A 19,326-nucleotide genomic window follows, 5' to 3' on the forward strand; every position below is an offset into this window, starting at 1 on the left:
GTAGAACGATGGTTATGTCTCTATATTTTTGGACATCAGAATTGAAGTAATAAATAGAACATGTGAACAACATTGTTTCTGTGTATTGATAATTTAACTCGCAACAATTTAATACAATTTGTTAATGTGGTTTTTGCAGATGGGATTGGTCCCTGATGAAAATCTAGTAGATTTGTTGGATTTTGCTCTGTCTGCAGATACTGTAAACACTGTTCGAAACTTGAAAGAGTTGATGGTGTCTGGAGTTGAGCCACTCAATCTCATGTCTCAGCTAGCTTGTTTGATCACAACTATACTTGCAGGTGGCTATCAAATTCCCAAAGGGTGGCAGAGGAGGAAGTTTTTTCGAAAGAAAAAATGTAAGCATTTCTTGTTCCTTGTCCTAGAAAGGAAAGCAAGTGCATGCTACAAATCATACGTTTGTTTTATTTTTTTGGATAGTGATTGTTACAACTCTATATTTCCACTGATGATGACTGACATATCTACCATTAAAAGCTCAAGTTGTATTCAAATTTCAGCAATTTGATCGGGCATTAAGTGTCTAATTTTAGGTGAGTGAGAGATGATGATATGAACTTCCACGGGAGGCCATATATGACCTATGGGACCAACGCAAACACAGTACATCAGTTGAGGACTAAAGTTCGCAAAGCAAAAAAAAAAGAGAAGAAAAACCTAGTTGAGACGAAAAAGAAAACCTAGACTAACATCAATTAGGCGCACATGGATAAAGGTGAGCCTATCAATTTCGGGGATTGCCTATTTTTCCGTTTTATGTGTTGCCCCCATCTTCTCCAACTTTGCTCCCTTTTTTGTGAGCTGTGGTTGAGTGAGATCCATAGCTTTGTACCTTTGAAAGTTTGGGATCACCTGATGACTCCAATCCTATCTTCTTTATTCTTGAAGGTGATAACTGCATGGTTATTGCTTTTTCATTGGATGGAAGAGATCGGTTTTGCCTCCCATTTGATCGTTGTGGTGTGGTGTTGGCTAGCTTTGTGAATGCCTCCATGAAGCTACCTTGCTGGTGGTGCTAGCCGTTGGGACAGCCCAAGTTCTCACATTCAAAGCTAGCTTCTCTCCTTGTTGCTTTTGCTTGAACTCAAGGTCTACTTGCTTTGTTACCTCCTGTGTGATGGTCAATGCAACTTGCATGTGTTAGAAGTCATCTCTTGACTATACATTACATAGCAGGACCATTGTTGTGGGTGTGCCTGTCCATTTAGGTGTTTATCCATTTTTTTCCATTTTTCCATGTATTTTTTCCATTTTTATTGGTCGTGGGGCTGTTGTTTGCTGGTCGACAGTTGTACTGGCCGACTTGTGCCCTATACCTGGCCGACTGCACTTTTGCTGTTGGCCAACTGCCTGTTTGCAGTTGTGGACAATCTCCAGCAGCCAGCCGGTTGTCCTTTGCCTGGCTGACCAGCATAGGTGGGTGGTATAAATACTACCCATGGTCCCCCACACCTCATTTTACCGGATCTTGTGTATAGAGCAGAGTTTATACAGCTTCTCTCCCCCTCTCTCTTCTGCGTTTTGTTCTCTACATTAGTTGTCGCTTATTTCCGTTGTTCATTCTGACATGGTATTAGAGCCCCAGGTGGCTTGAAGCTTGGAGACAGTGGGAGCTTGAGGGTTTGCTGATTTGTGGTGCTGATTGGAGATTGCGTGGGCTGTTCAGGACTTGGAGATCGGGTAGAAGGCGGCCATCACCGTTGGACAGCCACCTTGCATATTATTTGCAGCCTCTTCTTCATTTTTTTCCCACCTGCCCACCCTCCATTCACAAGACCTTGTGAACCCTTGAGATTGCAGACTTGCTTGAGATGGCTGAGAAGCACGTGAAGATCCCTACTCTCCACATTCCCGGCGGATTGAGAGTTGGATGGGACCAACTACGATATATGGAAGGTAATGGAGTCTGTCTTGGAGTCTTATGACTTGGCTGATTTCATTGTGGTTGGTGTTCCACGGCCAGAGTTGGAGGACGGGGAGCTTTTACCCTCTACTCGGAAAGAACGGGAGGCTCAGGCACAGTTTACGGGATCGTGTCAATGCCCTGTGCATTCTTTCATCTTCCTTAATTGCACCCCACAGGTGATTAATCATATCAAACATATGATGTTGGCCAGGGGGATTTGGCAGCATTTGGCTTCTCTGTATAACAGGGTATCACCCATGAAGCGGATCTCCTTGGAAGTGCAGATGTGGGTGATGAATCTTGCAAAGTCTTCGACGATGCGGGAGCACATCAACAAGCTGCAGGCTCTTTAGCAGGAGGTTCTTCAGGTTGGGAAGGAGATGTCTTCAGAGGACATGGCCATCACTTTGTTGTCTCATCTGACCTCTTAGTTCTCAGCTTTCTACTCCTCTTTGATCACTAGTGGGCAGGCTCAGCACCATCACATGGGAGGAGCCTTGTGCCTATGGTCTTGGACCAAGAAGAGCGTTTTACGAACCCTCTACAGGGCGGAGAGTCTGAGGCCTTAACTGGCCAACGGTTGAAAGCCCGTAACAACAACATCAATAAGGGCAAAGGGAAGTCTTCATTGGAGAAGTCTTCTGAGAAGAAGCTCGATTTAGAGCGTGATAATGTGAAGGCCAAGCGGACCTGCAACAATTGTGGCGAGAAAGGCAACTATTGGAGGAAATGTCCTAAGCAGAGTATTGAGAAGAATGCTGATTCTTCAGCTTCAGCTGCCAAGACTCCAGCTTTTGTGCACTTGGAGATTTTGGACTTAGATGCTTCATCTTCTTCGAAGAGGGAGACAGTTGGTTTCACCGCCACCCAGGGATACTCGAGAGTGGCTTCTCGATAGTGGTGCTTCCAGGCACATGACTTCTTTTCGAGAGTCATTACAGGAGCAGTCAGGTCGCATTTTCATTGGCGATGATTCCACTATACCGATTCATAGTGAGGGCAGGATGGAGATTATTCCTAATGGCAAAGGGGGGAAGCATTCCTCTCGTGTCCTTTACATCCCAGCACTTGGTTTTTATGTCTTGTCGCGGCATGAGGTTTGCAAGACTGGCTTATGGGTAGAGTTTGAGGAGCATTGTGTTGCTCTACGGGACAAAGAAACAAGCTAGGTTGTATGGGAAGGCGGAGTGGAGAATGGTATCTACAAACTCTCAGCACTCACTTCTTTGACAGCCACTCAGATCGGTGACTTGTGGCACTTCCGTTTTGGCCCCTTGAATGTGGATGCGCTACGGCGAGCTTTCCCGAACCAGATGGTGGATGGCTTGCTTGATGTTGGCAACAAGTAGGGATGCTGTAGTTCTTGCATTTGTGGTAAGCAACACATGGCTTCTTTTCCGAAGCAGACTACTAGGCGGGCTTCGAAACCTTTGGAGTTGGTACACACTGACTTGTGTGGACCTATGCAGACCCCATCCTTGGGAGGTTCTTTGTACTTTAATGCTACTTGTTAGTGATTGTAGCAGATTTACATGGGTTTATTTCCTTTCCCAGAAGAACCAAGCTTGTTCTCGGTTCAAGGAGTGGCATGTTATGGTGGAGAAGGAGTCTGGATTTTTTCGGATGAACCGCTGGGCTAGTCTCTTGTCTAGATATCGGTGGGCGAGGCCCCGAGTGTGGATCCCTGCCTCGTGTGAGAGGCTGACGCTGCTTCCGTCGCCAGCCTAGTGGGTATTGCGGAGGGGGCGGGGGTCTCACATATCTAGTGGCATGTTTGAGGGTGCCGCTTGGCTGAGTTAAGGAAATTTTAGAGGGCATTCCAAAACTTGATTGGGACCTTCACAATGGTAACATTGAAGAGGCATTCTTCTAGCTGTGGTATTAATGTCGCAACCCCTTCCCATCATAGCAAGTTGGTAAACTGGCTTGACTCCCTCTCTCCCATCCACTACAAAAATAGTCAAGAGATGAAGCTTTGTGGTGTCGCAAAGAGGTGGGCAGTGGGTTCGATATCTACCTCATATTATTGGAGTGGTTGAGCAAAAGAACCAGACTGTGGTGGAGATGGCGAGGACGATGCTGGAGCATCGTGATCGTCCTGATCCACTTTAGGGAGAGACTGTGGCTACGGCTGTCTATATCCTCAACCGATCTCCGACGACTTTAGTACCAAAGATGACTCCATTTGAGGCTTATTTTGGGAGGAAACGAGCTGTCTCCCATTTCTGTGCGTTTGGGGGTGATGCCTATGTTAACATTCCAAAGAAGTAGAGGGAGAAACTTGACTCGAAGTCTTAGAAGCTTGTATTTGTAAGATATAACTCTTTTCAAAGGCTACAGGTTGTATGACCCGGAGCGGAACGAGGTTGTTGTCAACAGGGATGTTGTCTTTAATGAGCATGTTCCAGCTTCCACTGTTGATAAGCCACCACTTCTTGGAGAACCAGATGAGTCTGAGGATGATTCCTAGTTTATTGTTCCAACTAGACAGTCTCAGTCAGTTGTAGAGGTTGAGCCCGAGGTTGGAGATGAGCCCCAGCAGCAGTAGGAGGCTCTGCGCTGTGTTCGGGTTGTTAGACACCCTTTGGGAGTCAGGTGTTACGGAGCTTCCCTATGAGTGGACAATAGAGGACGGACCTTGAAGATCGTACAGAGTTCGTGACAAAAGTCATTCAACAGAGCTCTTACAGGTAAACTATGCTTTGATGTCTCGTATCATTTGGGACAAAGAGCCCACTTTTGTGAAGGAAGCACTATCTCAAGACTCTTGGAGGAAAGCCAGGCAAGTGGAAATGGATGCCATAGAGAAGAATAAAACTTGGGAGTTGGTTCTGAGGCCGTCAAAATGGTCAGTCATTGGTGTCAAGTGGGTCTTTAAGACCAAGTATACGTCTGATGGGTTGATGGATCGGTGGACAAGCACAAAGCTAGACTTGTGGCTAAGGGTTATGCTCAGCGGCCTGGCATCGACTATGAGGATACCTTTGCACCAACAGCGAGGATGATCACGATTCGGACCGCTCTTGCCCTTGTCTCTTCTCAACGGTGGCCCGTATATCAGATGGATGTAAAATCCACGTTCCTTAATGGTGACTTGCAGGAGGAGGTGTATGCTGAGCAACCTCTAGGCTTTGAGGTTTCAAGATCAAAGGGGATGGTTTACAGGTTGCGGAAGGCCTTGTATGGTCTTAAGCAGGCTCTTGGGGCTAGGAATCAGAAGATTAATTCCTTCTTTCTACGGAGAGGATTTCAGAGATCAGTTGTAGATTCTAACTTGTATCTCTTTCGGGAACGCAGTTTGGTCACATTGATTATTCTTTATGTGGATGATCTCATTCTCACTGGCGGTCATGTGGAGCATATAGCAGTGACGAAGGCTGCCTTGTCAAAGGAGTTTGAGATGACCGACTCAGGCTTACTCCATTTCTTCTTGGGATTGGAGATTTGGCAGACCCAGAGGGGGTTCTTTGTCTCTCAGCAGCGGTATGTTCATGAGTTGCTTGAGGCCTTTGGGATGGAGAACTGCAAGCCTATTACTTCACCGATGGACCCGAACACCAAGCTTACAGGAAATGATCCTTGTGAGCATGTTGATGCCTCTCTGTATCAGAAGCTCGTTGGTTCATTGATTTGGTTGCTGAACACCAGATGGACTTGAGCTTTCTCGTGGGACTGTTGAGCTCATTCATGCAGATACCTTTGAAGACTCATTGGAACGCAGGATTGCGGATCTTGCAGAATCTGTAGGGTACGAAGGATCTTGGACTCTTCTATGACACTAGAGAAGGAACGACGGATGGAGTCAGACTCCAAGGTTGGAGTGACTCAGATTGGGGAGGAGATCTAGACACGAGGAGATCTACATTAGGCTATGGATTTACCCTTGGCTCAGGAGCTATTTCATGGAGCATCAAGAGGCAACCAACTATTGCCTTGTCGTCTACAAAGGCAAAGTACTGGGCTGCTTGTGGTGTTGCTTGTGAGGTTGTGTGGCTGCGGAGGTTGCTTGGCGAGATTGGGTTTCCACTGAAGGAACCCACGGTTGCCTAGTGCGATAACCAGAGCAGTATAGCTATTGCTCGGAACCCGGTCTTCCATGTCCGGACCAAGCACATAGAGATACAATATCACTTTGTTTGTGAGAAGATTTTGGCTGGTGACATCTTGCTTGTTTATTGTTCCACAGAGGACAATGCGGCGGAGCTCTTCACGAAGTCTCTACCTCAGGCTATGCTCCGGTAGCACTCCAGCTCAGTGGGGTTGGTTCCACATCCAGGAGCCGAGAGGGGGTGTTAGCAGTCATCTCCTGTCTGTACATTACAACACCAGGGCCATTGTTGTGGGTGTGCCAGCCCATTTAGGTGTTTATCCAAATTTTCCATGTATTTTTCCCATTTTTACTGGTCGTGGGGCTGTTGTTTGCTGGCCGACTTGTGCCCTGTACCTGGCAGACTGCACTTTTGCTGGCCAACTGCCTGTTTGCAGTCGTGGACAATCTCCAGCAGCCAGTCGGCTGTCTTTTGCCTGGCCGACCAGCATAGGTGGGTGGTATAAATACCACCCATGGTCCCCCACACCTCTTTGTACTGGATCTTGTGTATAGAGCAGAGTTTATACAGCTTCTCTCCCCTTCTCTCTTCTGCGTTTTGTTCTCTACAGCAGTTGTCTTCTATTTCCGCTGTGCATTCTTACAGCAGGAACTCCATTGCTTGGACTTGGGGGGAGACAAATCCTTCTAGTGGTTCATGAAGAGCAGCCACTAGAATTTTTTTTTTTTTTTTTTTGGCCTTGAGTAGATCCCTCTGTAGTAGCAACTTGACTGCCCACCCGATTTCCCCTTCCTGGTCACAAATCCACACTGCTAGGCTACACACCCATCGGGGAGCGGCCACCACCTTGTCCAAGGGTGCGGTGTTCTCCATTTCTTGAGCTGAGCTCTCAACTTTGCGTTTTCCATGCACAGCAGGTTGATTCGCTCCTGGAGGACCAAAACCAAATTCATTTGCTGAGTGTAAGGTGGCCTTGATGAAGCCAAGGCTTCTGCAAAAATACAATTTCTGGCTTTTTTCCATGTGATGTCCTGCAGATGTGTCTCAACCAGTCCACCCACGTGTGAAGATGGGGCTTCAGTTTATCTCTGTTGCTAACACACTCTGCTGTGAACCACCTTCCACTGCTGGGGACCAGCTCAAGTGAACTCCAGAAGGAGCTATGTAGATCTGCGTGGGGGACTGGTTGGATCCCGGGCTGCAGAGCAGAGGCTCGTTGGGTGTTGTGGAGTGGCAGGCACAGGGATGCTGGGCTGCATCTGTAATCTGGAGCAAGGGCGGGTGAACTGGGCGAGCTCGAAGCAGAGGCATGAATTGAGGCGAGCTAAAAGCCGGCACACAATTACTTGGGCGATGAGCTATGGTCTTGAAATCAGCAATGAGATATGGTAGCACCGCTTGCTAGTAACTCCCGCTGACGGGGCATGAGCCAACGAGTGCAGAAAGAAACAAGCTGATGCTAAAAAAGACACTCTAAAGAGCAACGAGTTTGCCAACGTTGCATCCATGACACAAGTTGAGCTATTCGTCGCCATAGAAAATACAGGTAGATGCTTCTCCCTAGCCTATGGAAGAAGACATCAGGGTGGCGGTCAGCAACAATGCAAAATGTCAAGGGCATAGGTACAATTCCATTTCCTTCTAAAGAAGCTTCTACGAAGCAGCTGCCAAATATTGTTTGTCCCAGATTCGAGAAGGAATCTCCTACCGGTTTTGGCAATCACTGATCGTCACCTGCGGGTTCTCTTCAACAAAGAGGAGGTGATCATCCTGGATTGTCAAGACAAGACTGTGGGATGGGGAGCTTTTAGCACTCGTATCATCCCAAGCCGATGTGAGAGCTAGGAGGTTGTGGTGGTAGTAGTACTTTGGCCATCTCAATCTTAAAATTCTTTTGCAGATGGAAAAGAAGGGGATCGTGTTGTATCCTCCTAATGTTGTTGACACGAGAAAATTTTTTTTTTTCCGAGAAAAGATCCTTTCATTAGTTATGTAAAAAACGCCCGTAGGGCTACAAAAGAGATCTCTCCTGCTCCTAACAGAGAGAAGAGCAGTGAATACATCATGGCAGCCCGGGAGACTCTCCCTAGGTGCTGCAAAATACAAGCATCAGTCTAAAGGACTGAGCGGCTAAATCATACAATGGGGGGGGGGAAGAGCCAAACAGGTGGCCTGTAGTGCCAACGGGGGGATCCCGTGTGTAGGGTGTAGAACGGGCCGCAGCGCCAAGTGGTATGAAAGGCCTGGCGCCGTAAAATCGCCTCATCCGAGTCTCCCCGGATGCGGTCGTACTGTCCTCGCAGGGTGTGGATCAACTCCTGCCAAATCCCCCGAACAGTCTCTGCTGGTGGCTCTAATCTCCCCTCAAAGGCCGTGAAGCACCGGGCCCTCCAGGTGAACCAGATGGTGAGGCTGCTGAGGAGCTCCCATCGTAAATCCCTCTCCTGTGTCCAGCTGTCGGACGAGAAATCCGGTGCCGGAACCAGGCGAGGCTGGCCCCTAATAAATCTGATGGCCTGACTGCCCTGCTCCATCTCATAGCCCATAGCAGGCCCTGACAAAGTCGACCAAGCAGCGGCACCCCACGTAAACATACCCTCTGGAGAGAGGGGGGCTAGAATACGCAGCATCCGCAGCCAAATCTGCTGTGCCTGAGGGCAGTCCCAAAGGCAATGTCTCTGTGTCTCCATAGGGTGGCCGCATCGGACGCAGGCCGCCGGAAGACCGCTATAAACAAGCCAAGTGCCAACTGCTGAGCCCCTGTGGGCGACCAGCCACTGAAAAGCCGAGATCCTGCGGGCCTGTCGACTAGCCCAGAGTCGAGCCCAGAAATCCTCCAGGAACTCCTGTGATAGTCCCTGCAATCGCCAATGCCCCGCTGCCGCTGGAGAAACCGTCCTCCTCGCCGTCAAAATGTGCCGTCCCAGCCGAACAGTATACTGGAAAAAAGTGATCTCTGTGGCCTCAAGGGATGCATAAGGATCATGCCACTCGTACTCTCCGGGGTCCCACTGTAGCCGGGCCAAGGGGCGTGCTGCATATGCCCATATACGCCAATCCGGGAGCACGTCAGCAGGGTCGGGGTCAATATGCCACTTCCGAGAAGCGGCAGCTACTACCCGAATCCTCTGAAAGGTGCACTCTGCAACCAAGGGCGACTCCACCTCCACTCTCTGGAGTCGGCCCTCATCCTGAATCTCATAATAGAGGCATCTGCCATCCTCAGTGCTAGCTCTGACAGCAATCAGGATCTCCAACTGTGTGAAGGCACCCATCCACCGTGGGGCCACTGGCTCGAGAGGTGTGAACCACTCCTCTGAAAGTGCCTCCTGAATATCATCCCGCATAATCAACCCCCCTCTGAAGTGACTCAGCCTCTCCACCTGGGTCTCCTCTGGTAGACTGCAGAAAGCCTGCCAGTCTCCAAAACTACGAGCTGGGCCTGCCGCTAAAGGTCCCCAGGCTAGACGAGGCCGAGAACCCAGCATATGACCCTGCTCTGTACGAACCGCTGGGCTCCAGATGAGCGGCTGCCTGGCCCGCTCCTCAACACAAGACGGAGGCCGCTGAGAGAGCCCCGGTCTCAGCAACTCCCAAGCTCTCAGGATACTCAAAGCAAATCTGTCCTCCCATCCTCTACTGAGGCCTGTCCTCCTCATCTCTATGAATATCCAGCGAATCTCTGGTGCCCAAGTACCCCCTGCAGGAGGTGCCCGGGCCTGCAATCGCTGCAAGAGGAGCTCTTTCCAAGGCTCAGTGCCTGGAAGCAACCCCCGAACAATAAGCTTCCCCAATAAGGCTCTACTCTGATCGACTGGATCTATAATGCCCAAACCGCCCTGAGCCAGCGGGAGTGTAATAACTGCCCATGCAACCTTTGCCCGAGCTGGCTGACCGTCCCGCCCAGACCACAGAAAGTTCCTGATCAGCCTCTGTACCTGGCTGATGCAAGAGCTCGAAAAAATCCAGCAAGACGTAATGTACCACATGGTCGCTAACAGCACCTGATTTGCCACCACCACCCTCCCAGCCAAGGATAGTCGAGCTGTACTCCAATACAATAGCTTCTTCCGAATGCTCAGAAGAAGCGGGGCAATCTGCTGCTCAGGTGACAAATCGAGGCCAATCTGGCACCCCAAATACCGCACTGCTGTGCCGGGAGGAATCCATCTAAAACCGGGGTCCGGACTCCATGCCGGAGTGGGAGCACTACTGATCCAAAAGGCCACTGTCTTGCGCCAATTGATCAATGCTCCCGAAGCTGAACTAAAAACCTGGAGCGACTGCTCTGCCCGAATAAGATTGGCCTCTTGGCCATGCAAAAATAAGCCCGTGTCGTCTGCAAACTCAGCATCAAGCAAATCCTCCCCCCGGACTGGGAGCTGAAGTCCTCTCAAACCAACCTCCTCTGCCGTCAAATACATACTCATAGCCTCCGCAAAGAAGAGAAAAAGGAAAGGGGCGAGAGGACACCCCTGACGGACTGATCTGGTCAGCTCAAAACTCGGCCCCCGACCTCCTGCAATCAGCACCTGGCTGCGAGCTGTGGAATACAAAGCTGCCACCCCTCTGATCCATCCTGGCTCAAAGCCCAGGCGTAGCATAGTGCCCTCTAAGAATCCCCAATCAACTCTATCGTATGCCTTCTCAAAATCGAGAAGCATCACGACCAAGTCCTCGCCAAGAAACCTAGCTCGGGCCGTCGCCTCCCAGAAAGTAAAGATGTTGTCAAGGATACTGCGCTCCTTGACAAATCCTGTCTGAGTAGCATGAATCAACTCCCCCAGGAAGGGCTGGATCCTCAAACTCAAGGCCTTTGCCAAGACCTTGTATACAGTATTGAGGATCGTAATAGGCCTCCAATGCCGAATGTCATCCGATACTCCCTCCCCCTTGGGGATAAGATAGATCAAGCCCTCTGAAAAGCTCTGCGGCATCACCCCAGTGTCCAAAACATGCTGAAAGCCCCTGCGGAGGCCTGGCCCCAAAAGGTCCCAATAGCGCATAAAAAAGGCCGGCGTCAGTCCGTCCTCCCCTGGGCAACTATGTCGCGGCAGGACCCTCAAGGCCTCGGCAAGCTCAATCTCTGACAGAGGCGCACCTAGAACTGTGCGCATATGGTCTGTGACCCTCCTCTGCACATGGGCCCACACAGTCTGTCTGCATACATCTCGATCCTCAGTGGCTGGCTCCGCTGAAAGCAAGTCACGATAAAAAGCAGTGGCAATGGCTCTGATCTCCCCGAGCTCAGTAGCTATCGATCCATCCGGTCTAGCAAGCTGGCGAACCCCTGCTCGCGCATGACGGGGTCCAGTGATCTCAAAAAACTCCCCAGTCACTCTATCACCAAGCTGCGTCCACTGAGAGGCCTGACGACGATAGTAAAACTCATGTCTCTGCTCCTCTGCCTCTCTAACCTCCTGGCGTGCCTGGCTCAGCTGGGACGCCACCCACTCACATGCAGGCTGCTGCTCCTGAAGGCGCTGTAGCGAAGCAAGGCTGCGTCTCAGCCGTTGCTCCCGCTCGCGAATCTCTCCCAGTCGTGTCAAAGCTGCAGCGTGTAGAAAAGAGCTAAGATCAATGAGTCCCTGGGCACACTGGCCCGCTGCATCCTGGTCAGAGCACTGACTATCATGCCAGATCCTCTCAATGTCCTCAGCGAGACTGGGGTCTGCAAGTACCCTCTCTGGGATCCTCAACTGCAAGCTGGGCTCCCGTGTCCCCTCCTCCAAAGTCAGTATAACTGGCGCATGATCTGAAAATGAGGTGCCAGCAAGAATGCCGACGGAGCCCCCTCGCTCCCCCAACCAATCGCCCACATAAAAGCGATCAATCCGAGATAGATTAGTCCCTCCCTGCCGGCGATCCGACCGAGAGAAACTAAGACTGTCCTGAGACCGGGAGAAAGCCCCATGCTGCCATGCATCAGTGATCCTCAGTGTCATACAAAACCGGTCCCAAGCTGCAAGCTCCGTGCCGTGCACTGTAACATGACTGCCTCCCACCCTATCTGCCGGGTCCTCAAGCATGTTGAAGTCTCCCCCAACACACCAATGTGCGGCCTCTGGCAATGCATCTGTAACCTGAGTCCAGAACTCTGCTCTGGCACTAGCATGATTGGGCGCATAGATGTTGAGCACACCCAATAGCTCATCATGCATCCTCAGAATGACATACTGTGCTCTACCAGGCACAATGATCCCTCGGTCCACAATGGCCTGCCGCCATGCATCTGCAATAACCATGCATACTCCTCCCTGTCCACCCAACGGACCAAACCCTGCAGACCAGAAAGTGTCCCATCTACCAGGCATCACCGAACCATATCTCCGGATCCTGCTCTCACCCAAGTGGTGCTCCTGCATCATCAGAATGTCAATGCTGCCACCAACCAGACATCTCTGTAGCTCCTGCCTCAAGCAGCCTCGATAGCGTATAAAGTGTGCTCCGCCAAGGCCCTGTACATTCCATGAGATGATCCTCATGGATGTCCTACTGAGGTGGATGCTATCTCAGCCGTACGGCGGGCCTTCGCAAGCGGCTTGGATGGAGAGTAGTCCCCATCCGAACGGCTGCGAGTCTGCCCACCCGGTGTACTGCAAGAATCCCGGATCAGGCGCCAGTGGCTGTGACCCATGGCGACTGCCTCCTGCTCTGACATAGTAACCTCGTGGATGCTCACATATCCTGGGTCGCGCGCCAAATCTGCAACTATGCGCACGACCAAATGTCGAATCCCGGATGTATCCACACCCTCGGGATCCAAGACAAAATGAGCCAACTCCCAAAGTCGGCCTAGCACATCTGTAACCTCCAAATCGCTCATGTGATGTGAAAACTCAACTGCCTGAGTCTTCAACGTGCTGAGAGCGAGCTCTAGAGTCCACTCCCGGTCACAAGGTCCACATAGAGGGAACGAGAAGGCCACTGCTGAGTCTAGTGCCTCCTCCCCGCGGGCCGGAGGTATCACTACATGCACTCGGATGGGTGCTGGCTCATGGGGGCCCTCTGCTCCAAAAAGCCGTGTGAAGGTATAATCAAACGCCGCCGAGCGCTGTCGAATGCCGAGGCGACTCAGCCGACTACGAATAGAAGAAATCCGTGAGGCCCTAATCGGCATAGGTCTCCTCTGTGATGCTCGAGCGAGGTCAGTGCTCAGCGCCCTCCGGACTGCAGGTGAGCGCCAGGGAGCTGCCAGGACCTCCCGGGAAGGCGAGGCGGGCGGAGGGGGAGGAGGGGGAGGCGAGGGAGGAGGAGAGGGAGCCGCTGCCGAGACCGGAGCGGGGGCGGGAGGAGGCGATGGTGGAAGCGAGGCGGTGGGAGGGGATGGGTGTGGAGGAGGTGAAGGAGGGGGAGCTGGCATCTCCTGGTCCTCGGTCGCTGCAGGGGTCTCCTCCTGAAGGGGAGCAAATCTGTTCCTCACGGGAACCCAGTGAGGCTGAGACTGTGGCTGCTGCTGCAGCGGTACCTGGGCGTGCTGCGGTGGCTGTCTCCCTCGACGGCGCCCCTGTCCAGGCTGCCACTCCGAGGTCTCTGTGGCCTGAGCAGGTGTCCCTGAGGCAGCCTGCCGAGCCGAATCTGTGGGCGGGCCATCCGTGGCCTGCTGCTGTGGTGAGGGCCGAGGTCTCCTGCGAGGGCAGGCCTTGGCCAAATGACCGACCTGCCTGCAAATGAAGCACTGGTTCGGGAGCCCCGAGAACTCCACTCTCTGATCTATCCACCCCCCCCCTATCCTAGGTAGCTGAATGACCTTAGGAAGGGAGGAGATGTCAGATACTAACACTCTGACCGAAGGTAGCCCAGCTGCTCTGGCCACCACTGAAGCTGCTGAGGGGCCCGTCTCAAGAACCGAGCCCACCAGTGCTCCGAGCCTGGAGAGGAGCGGAAGATACTCCCGGCGGAGACCAGGGAAACAAACTGTAATGTGGAAGAGGCGCTCTCCCTGCTCCGCCGCAGCTGGGTCAAATCCATGCTGCCAAGGCCTGAAGAAAGCCCGAGCACCCCTGATATCCAGAGGACTCATGGCAATGACCTTGGCAACGCTCTGGGCGGCCTCGAACTCGATCTGATAATGTCCCCGGCCCAAGAGCTGTACATCAAGGATCTTGCCCACATCTGCAAGAAGGCGAGCCTGAAGTAGATCCCTGATCTCCCCTCTGCTGGGGCGAGTGCCGACTATACGGCAGATGGTGGAGTGAGCCTGAAGGCGTTCCACCTCTGCGGTGAGGCTCGCTTCCTCTTCCGGCGAAAGAGAAAGCCTGATGGGGAGGACCTCGGTGGCGGGCGAGGGGGCTGCGGAAGAGTCCCTCTGAGACGAGGCGGGAGGAGTCTCCATCAGAGTCTGAAGCTCAAGCGAAGGCGAGGCGAAAGCGGAAAACCTGCAAGAAGCGGGCTGCACACCAAGAGGCGGAAGGATGGAAGACGAAGAGGGAAAAAACACAAAAACCCCCAAGGGGTGAGAAGCAGGGAAGGGGGGGGCGGCGAAAAGAGGAAAGGCCCAGAGGGGGGGGGCGGCGACAACGCGAGGAGGAGGAGGGAGGCGGGGCGCTGCTGATAGGAGGCGGCGAGAGCAGGCGAAAAGGCGGGGGGGCGACCAGGCGGCAGCGGGGGGGGGGGGGATGGCAACAGGCGACAGCGGGGGGGGGAAGGCGAACAGGCGGCAGCGGGGGGGAACAGGCGGCAGCGGGGGGGTGAGGCGAACAGGCGGCAGCGGGGGGGAACAGGCGGCAGCGGGGGGGTGAGGCGAACAGGCGGCAGCGGGGGGAGGGTGGCGAAAAGGCGAAGAGGGGGGGCAGCGGCGAGGAAGGAGGGGGGGCGGCGCAGCAGCGAAGAAGGAAAGGGGGGGCGCAGCGGCGAGCAGAGGGAAGCAAGCGGGGGGCGGAAGGCAAACAGGCGCGAGGAGGGGGGGGGAGCGACGGTGCGCAGAGCAGGGTGAGGCGGGGAGCTTCAGCGAGCGAATTCGTATTGAGGGAAGGTAATTTTTTTTGACACGAGAAATTTGTGAAGCTTGTATGATGGACAAGCATCATTGAAAACCCTTTCCGTAGGAGTCTGATAGCAAGTCTATATATCCTCTACAGCTCATTCATGCAGACCTTTGTGGGAAGATGCAAACAATGGCTTTGGGAGGTGCTTTCTACTTCTTGTCTGTGATTGATGACTTCAGTAGAAAGGTTTGGGTTTATTATCTCACAGAAACATCAGAGACTTTTGGAACGTCTAAAGAATGGCTTGTAATGGTCGAAGTAGAAACATGCATGAAGGTGAAGAAGCTAAGGACACATTGGGGAGGTGAGTTCATGTCGAAAAAGCATTTGATGCTTTCTTCAAAAAGAGTGGGATTCAGCGACAGCTTACCACGGTTCATATTGTATAGCAAAATGGAGTTGCCGATCATAAAATTCAGGCAATTTCAGAGTTGGCTTAAGAATCTTTTTGGGTTCATATGGAGTGAGTGTTCACACACACAAGGCCCCAAATCCTAACAAACCCCCCTTCGGGTGCGAAGATGGAGATGCTTGAGAAAACCTTCAATAGTCATAATGGTTTAAACTTTACCATGTGCTCAAAGGAGACACGATGGCACCAACACCTGAACTCTCATGTCCGGGCTGATATAAGAGCCTGATCATCTAATGACAGCCTACATCAGCTTTCTAAGACCAACTCCGATGCTTGAGAAAGCCTTCAATAGCCATAATGGTTTAAACTTTACCATGTGCTCAAAGGAGACACAATGGCACCAACACCTGAACTCTCATGTTAGGGCTGATATAAGAGCTTGACCATCTAATGACAGCCTACATCAGCTTTCTAAGACCAACCCCCTCCTTCTTCTCCTCTAAGCAGGGATTTGAAATGGAAATGACATCTTTTATAACATCAAGGCCTGAGAACACTTTCTTCCACTTGGTTACCATAGCTCTCTCAGAACTGACCTCTTTCTCAAATGGACTTTTGATCCATTTGAGAAATCATATTATCATATGAAGACTCTCGAGCTACCCTCAAAAATGTCAGAAATTCTGAAAATTTAGAGATCTCTTCTATATACAACCTGGATAGAAGCACAACCTTCTTATCATTTTTCATCTATTGTAACTCCCAAACACCTCCAGGCGCAGTCGTATAGTCGGCACTCGCCCCAGCAGAGGGGAGATCCGGGATCTTCTCCAGGCCCGCCTTCTTGCAGATGTGGGCAAGATCTTGGACGTTCAGCTACTGGGCCGTGGTCACTACCAGATCGAGTTCGAGACTGCCCAGAGCGTGGCCAAGGTCCTAGCCATGAGTCCCCTAGACATCAGGGGTGCTCGGGCATTCTTTAGACCGTGGCAGCATGGCTTTGACCCAACAGCGGCCGAGCAGGGAGAGCGCCTCTTCCATGTTACAGTTTGCTTCCCTCGACTCCGCCGTGAGTACTTGCCGCTCCTTTCTAGGCTGGGAGCATTGGTGGGTTTGGTGCTAGAGACTGGCCCCACAGCAGCTTCAGTGGTGGCCAGAGCAGCTGGGCTACCTTCCGTCAGAGTTTTGGTTCCGGACATCTCATCCCTTCCGAAGGTCATTTAGCTACCGAGGATAGGGGGGGGATGGATTGACCAGAGAGTAGAGTTCTCGGGGCTCTCGAACCAGTGCTTTATTTGCAGGCAGGTCGGCCATCTGGCCAAGGCCTGTCCTTGCAGGAGACCCCGACCCTCACCGCAGCAGCAGGCCCCTGATGGCCCGCCCACAGATGCGGCTCGGCAGGCAGCCTCCGGGACACCTGCTCAGGCCACAGAGACCTCGGAGTGGCAGCCTGGATAGGGGCGCCGTCGAGGGAGACAGCCACAGCAGCATGCCCAGAGACCGATGCAGCCGCAGCCTCAGACTCAGCACCACTGGGTTCCTGTGAGGAACAACTTTGCTCCCCTACAGGAGGAGACCCCTGTGACGACTGAGGACCAGGAGATGCCAGCATCCCCTCCATCCCCCCACCCCCATCCTCCCCTACCGCCTCGCTTCCTCCTTCGCCGCCTCCCGCCCCCGCTCCGGTTTCGGCAGCGGCTCCCTCTCCACCCCCCTCGCCCCCCCCTCCTCCCCCCCCCCCCCCCCCCCGCCAGCCTCAGTTCCCCGGGAGGCCCTGGCAGTCCCCTGGCGTTCACTTGCAGTCCGGAGGGCTCTGAGCTCCGATCTTGATCAAGCACCGCAGAGGAGCTTGATCAAGATATCATCTATCCACAGTCGGTTGAGTCGCCTCGGCACTAGACAGTGCTCGGAGGCTTTTGATTACTCCTTCACACGGCTTTTTGGAGCAGAGGGCCCCCATGAGCCAACACCCATCCGAGTTCATGTAGTGATACCTCCGGCCCGCGGGGAGGAGGCACTTGACTCAGCGGTGGCCTTCTTGTTCCCTCTCTGTGGCCCATGCGACCGGGAGTGGACTCTGGAGCTCACTCTTAGCACTTTGAAGACTCAGGCAGTTGAGTTTTCACACCATGTGAGCGATCTGGAGGTGACAGCTGTGATAGGCCGACTATGGGAGTTGGCTCATTTTTTCTTGGATCCCGGGAGTGTGGATGCCTCAGGGATTCGCCATTTGGTCGTTCGCATAGTGGCAGACTTAGCACGCGACCCTGGATATGTATGCATTCACAAGGTTGCTATGTCTGAGCGAGAGGCAGTCGCCATGGGACACAGCCACTGGTGCCTGATCCGTGATTCTTGCAGCACATTGGGTGGGCAGATTCGTAGCCGCTCGGATGGGGACTATTCTCCATCCATGCCGCTTGCGAAGGCCCGTCGTACGGCTGAGACAGCATCCACCTCAGGAGGTCATCCATGAGGATCATCTCATGGAATGTACAGGGCCTCGGCGGAGCACATTACATACGCTATCGTGGTTGCTTGAGGCAGGAGCTGCAGAGATGCCTGGTTGGTGGCAGTATTGATATTTTGATGATGCAGGAGCACCACTTGGGTGAGAGCAGGATTCGGAGATATGGTTCGGTGATGCCTGGTAGATGGGACACCTTTTGGTCTGCAGGGTTCGGTCCTTTGGGTGGACAGGGAGGAGTATGCATGGTCATTGTAGATGTATGGCGGCAGGCCATTGTGGATCGAGGGATCATTGTGCCTGGTAGGGCACAGTATGTCATTCTGAGGATGCATGATGAGCTCTTGGGCGTGCTTAACGTCTATGCGCCGAACCATGCTAGTGCCAGAGCAGAGTTCTAGACCCAGGTTACGGATGCATTGCCAGAGACCGCACACTGGTGTGTCGGGGGAGACTTCAACATGCTTGAGGATCCGGCCGATAGGGTGGGAGGTAGTCATGTTACAGTGCACGGCACTGAGCTTGCAGCTTGGGAGCGATTTTGCATGTCACTGAGGATCACTGATGCATGGCAGCATGGGGCCTTCTCCCGCTCTCAGGACAGTCTTAGTTTCTCTCGGTCGGATCGTCGGCCGGGAGGGACTAATCTATCACGGATTGATCGCTTTTATGTGGGCAACTGGTTAGTGGAGCGAGGGGGCTCCGTTGGCATTCTCGCTGGCACCTCATTTTCAGACCATGCGCCAGTTATTTTGACACTTGAGGAGAGGACACGGGAGCCCAGCCTACAATTGAGGATCCCAGAGAGGGTACTTACAGATCCTAGTCTCGCTGAGGACATTGAGAGGATCTGGCATGAGAGTCAGTGCTCTGACCAGGATGCAGCAGGCCAGTGTGCCCAGGGACTCATCGAGCTTAGCTCTTTTTTGCACGCGGCAGCTTTGACACGGCTGAGAGAGACTCGCGAGCGGGAGCATCGGCTGAGACGCAGCCTTGCTTCGCTCCAGCGCCTTCAGGAGCAGCAGCCTGCATGTGAGTGGGTGGCGTCCCAGCTGAGCCAGGCACGACAGGAGGTTAGAGAGGCAGAGGAGCAGAGACATGAGTTTTATTATCGCCGCCAGGCCTCTCAGTGGACGCAGCTTGGTGATAGAGTGACTAGAGAGTTTTTTGAGATCACTGGACTCCGCCATGCTCGAGCAGGAGTCCGTCAGCTTGGGAGGCCAGACGGATCGGTAGCTACTGAGCCCGGGGAGATCAGAGCCATTGCCACTGGGTTCTATAGAGACCTACTTTCAGCGGAGCCAGCCACTGAGGCTCGGGATGCTTGCAGACAGACTGTGTGGGCCCATGTGCAGAGGAGGGTCACAGATCGTATGCGTACAGTTCTGAGGTTGAGCTTGCTGAGGCCTTGAGGGTCCTGCCGCGCCATAGTTGCCCAGGGGAGGACGGATTGACGCTTGCCTTTTTTATGCGCTATTGGGACCTTTTGGGGCCAGGCCTCCGCAGGGGCTTTCAGTATGTTTTGGATACTGGGGTGATGC

The 19,326-nt window shown here is 52.8% G+C and overlaps 1 protein-coding gene across 2 annotated transcripts in view; it reads left to right on the plus strand.

The window, feature by feature from the left end:
- LOC147624618 (protein STICHEL-like 3) overlaps positions 1–19,326 on the plus strand; it is a 57,833-nt gene that overhangs the window by 12,869 nt on the left and 25,638 nt on the right. For both annotated transcript variants that reach the window (XM_086819634.1, XM_086819635.1), the window contains one exon: positions 140–359. In XM_086819634.1, the coding sequence (XP_086675760.1) occupies positions 140–359 (220 nt within the window). The remainder of the gene's footprint in view (positions 1–139; positions 360–19,326) is intronic.

This window comes from Cibotium barometz, chromosome 25 (genome assembly GCF_041138505.1).
Source record: "Cibotium barometz isolate CiBa-2024 chromosome 25, ASM4113850v1, whole genome shotgun sequence".
Classification (NCBI taxonomy): Eukaryota; Viridiplantae; Streptophyta; class Polypodiopsida; order Cyatheales; family Cibotiaceae; genus Cibotium; species Cibotium barometz.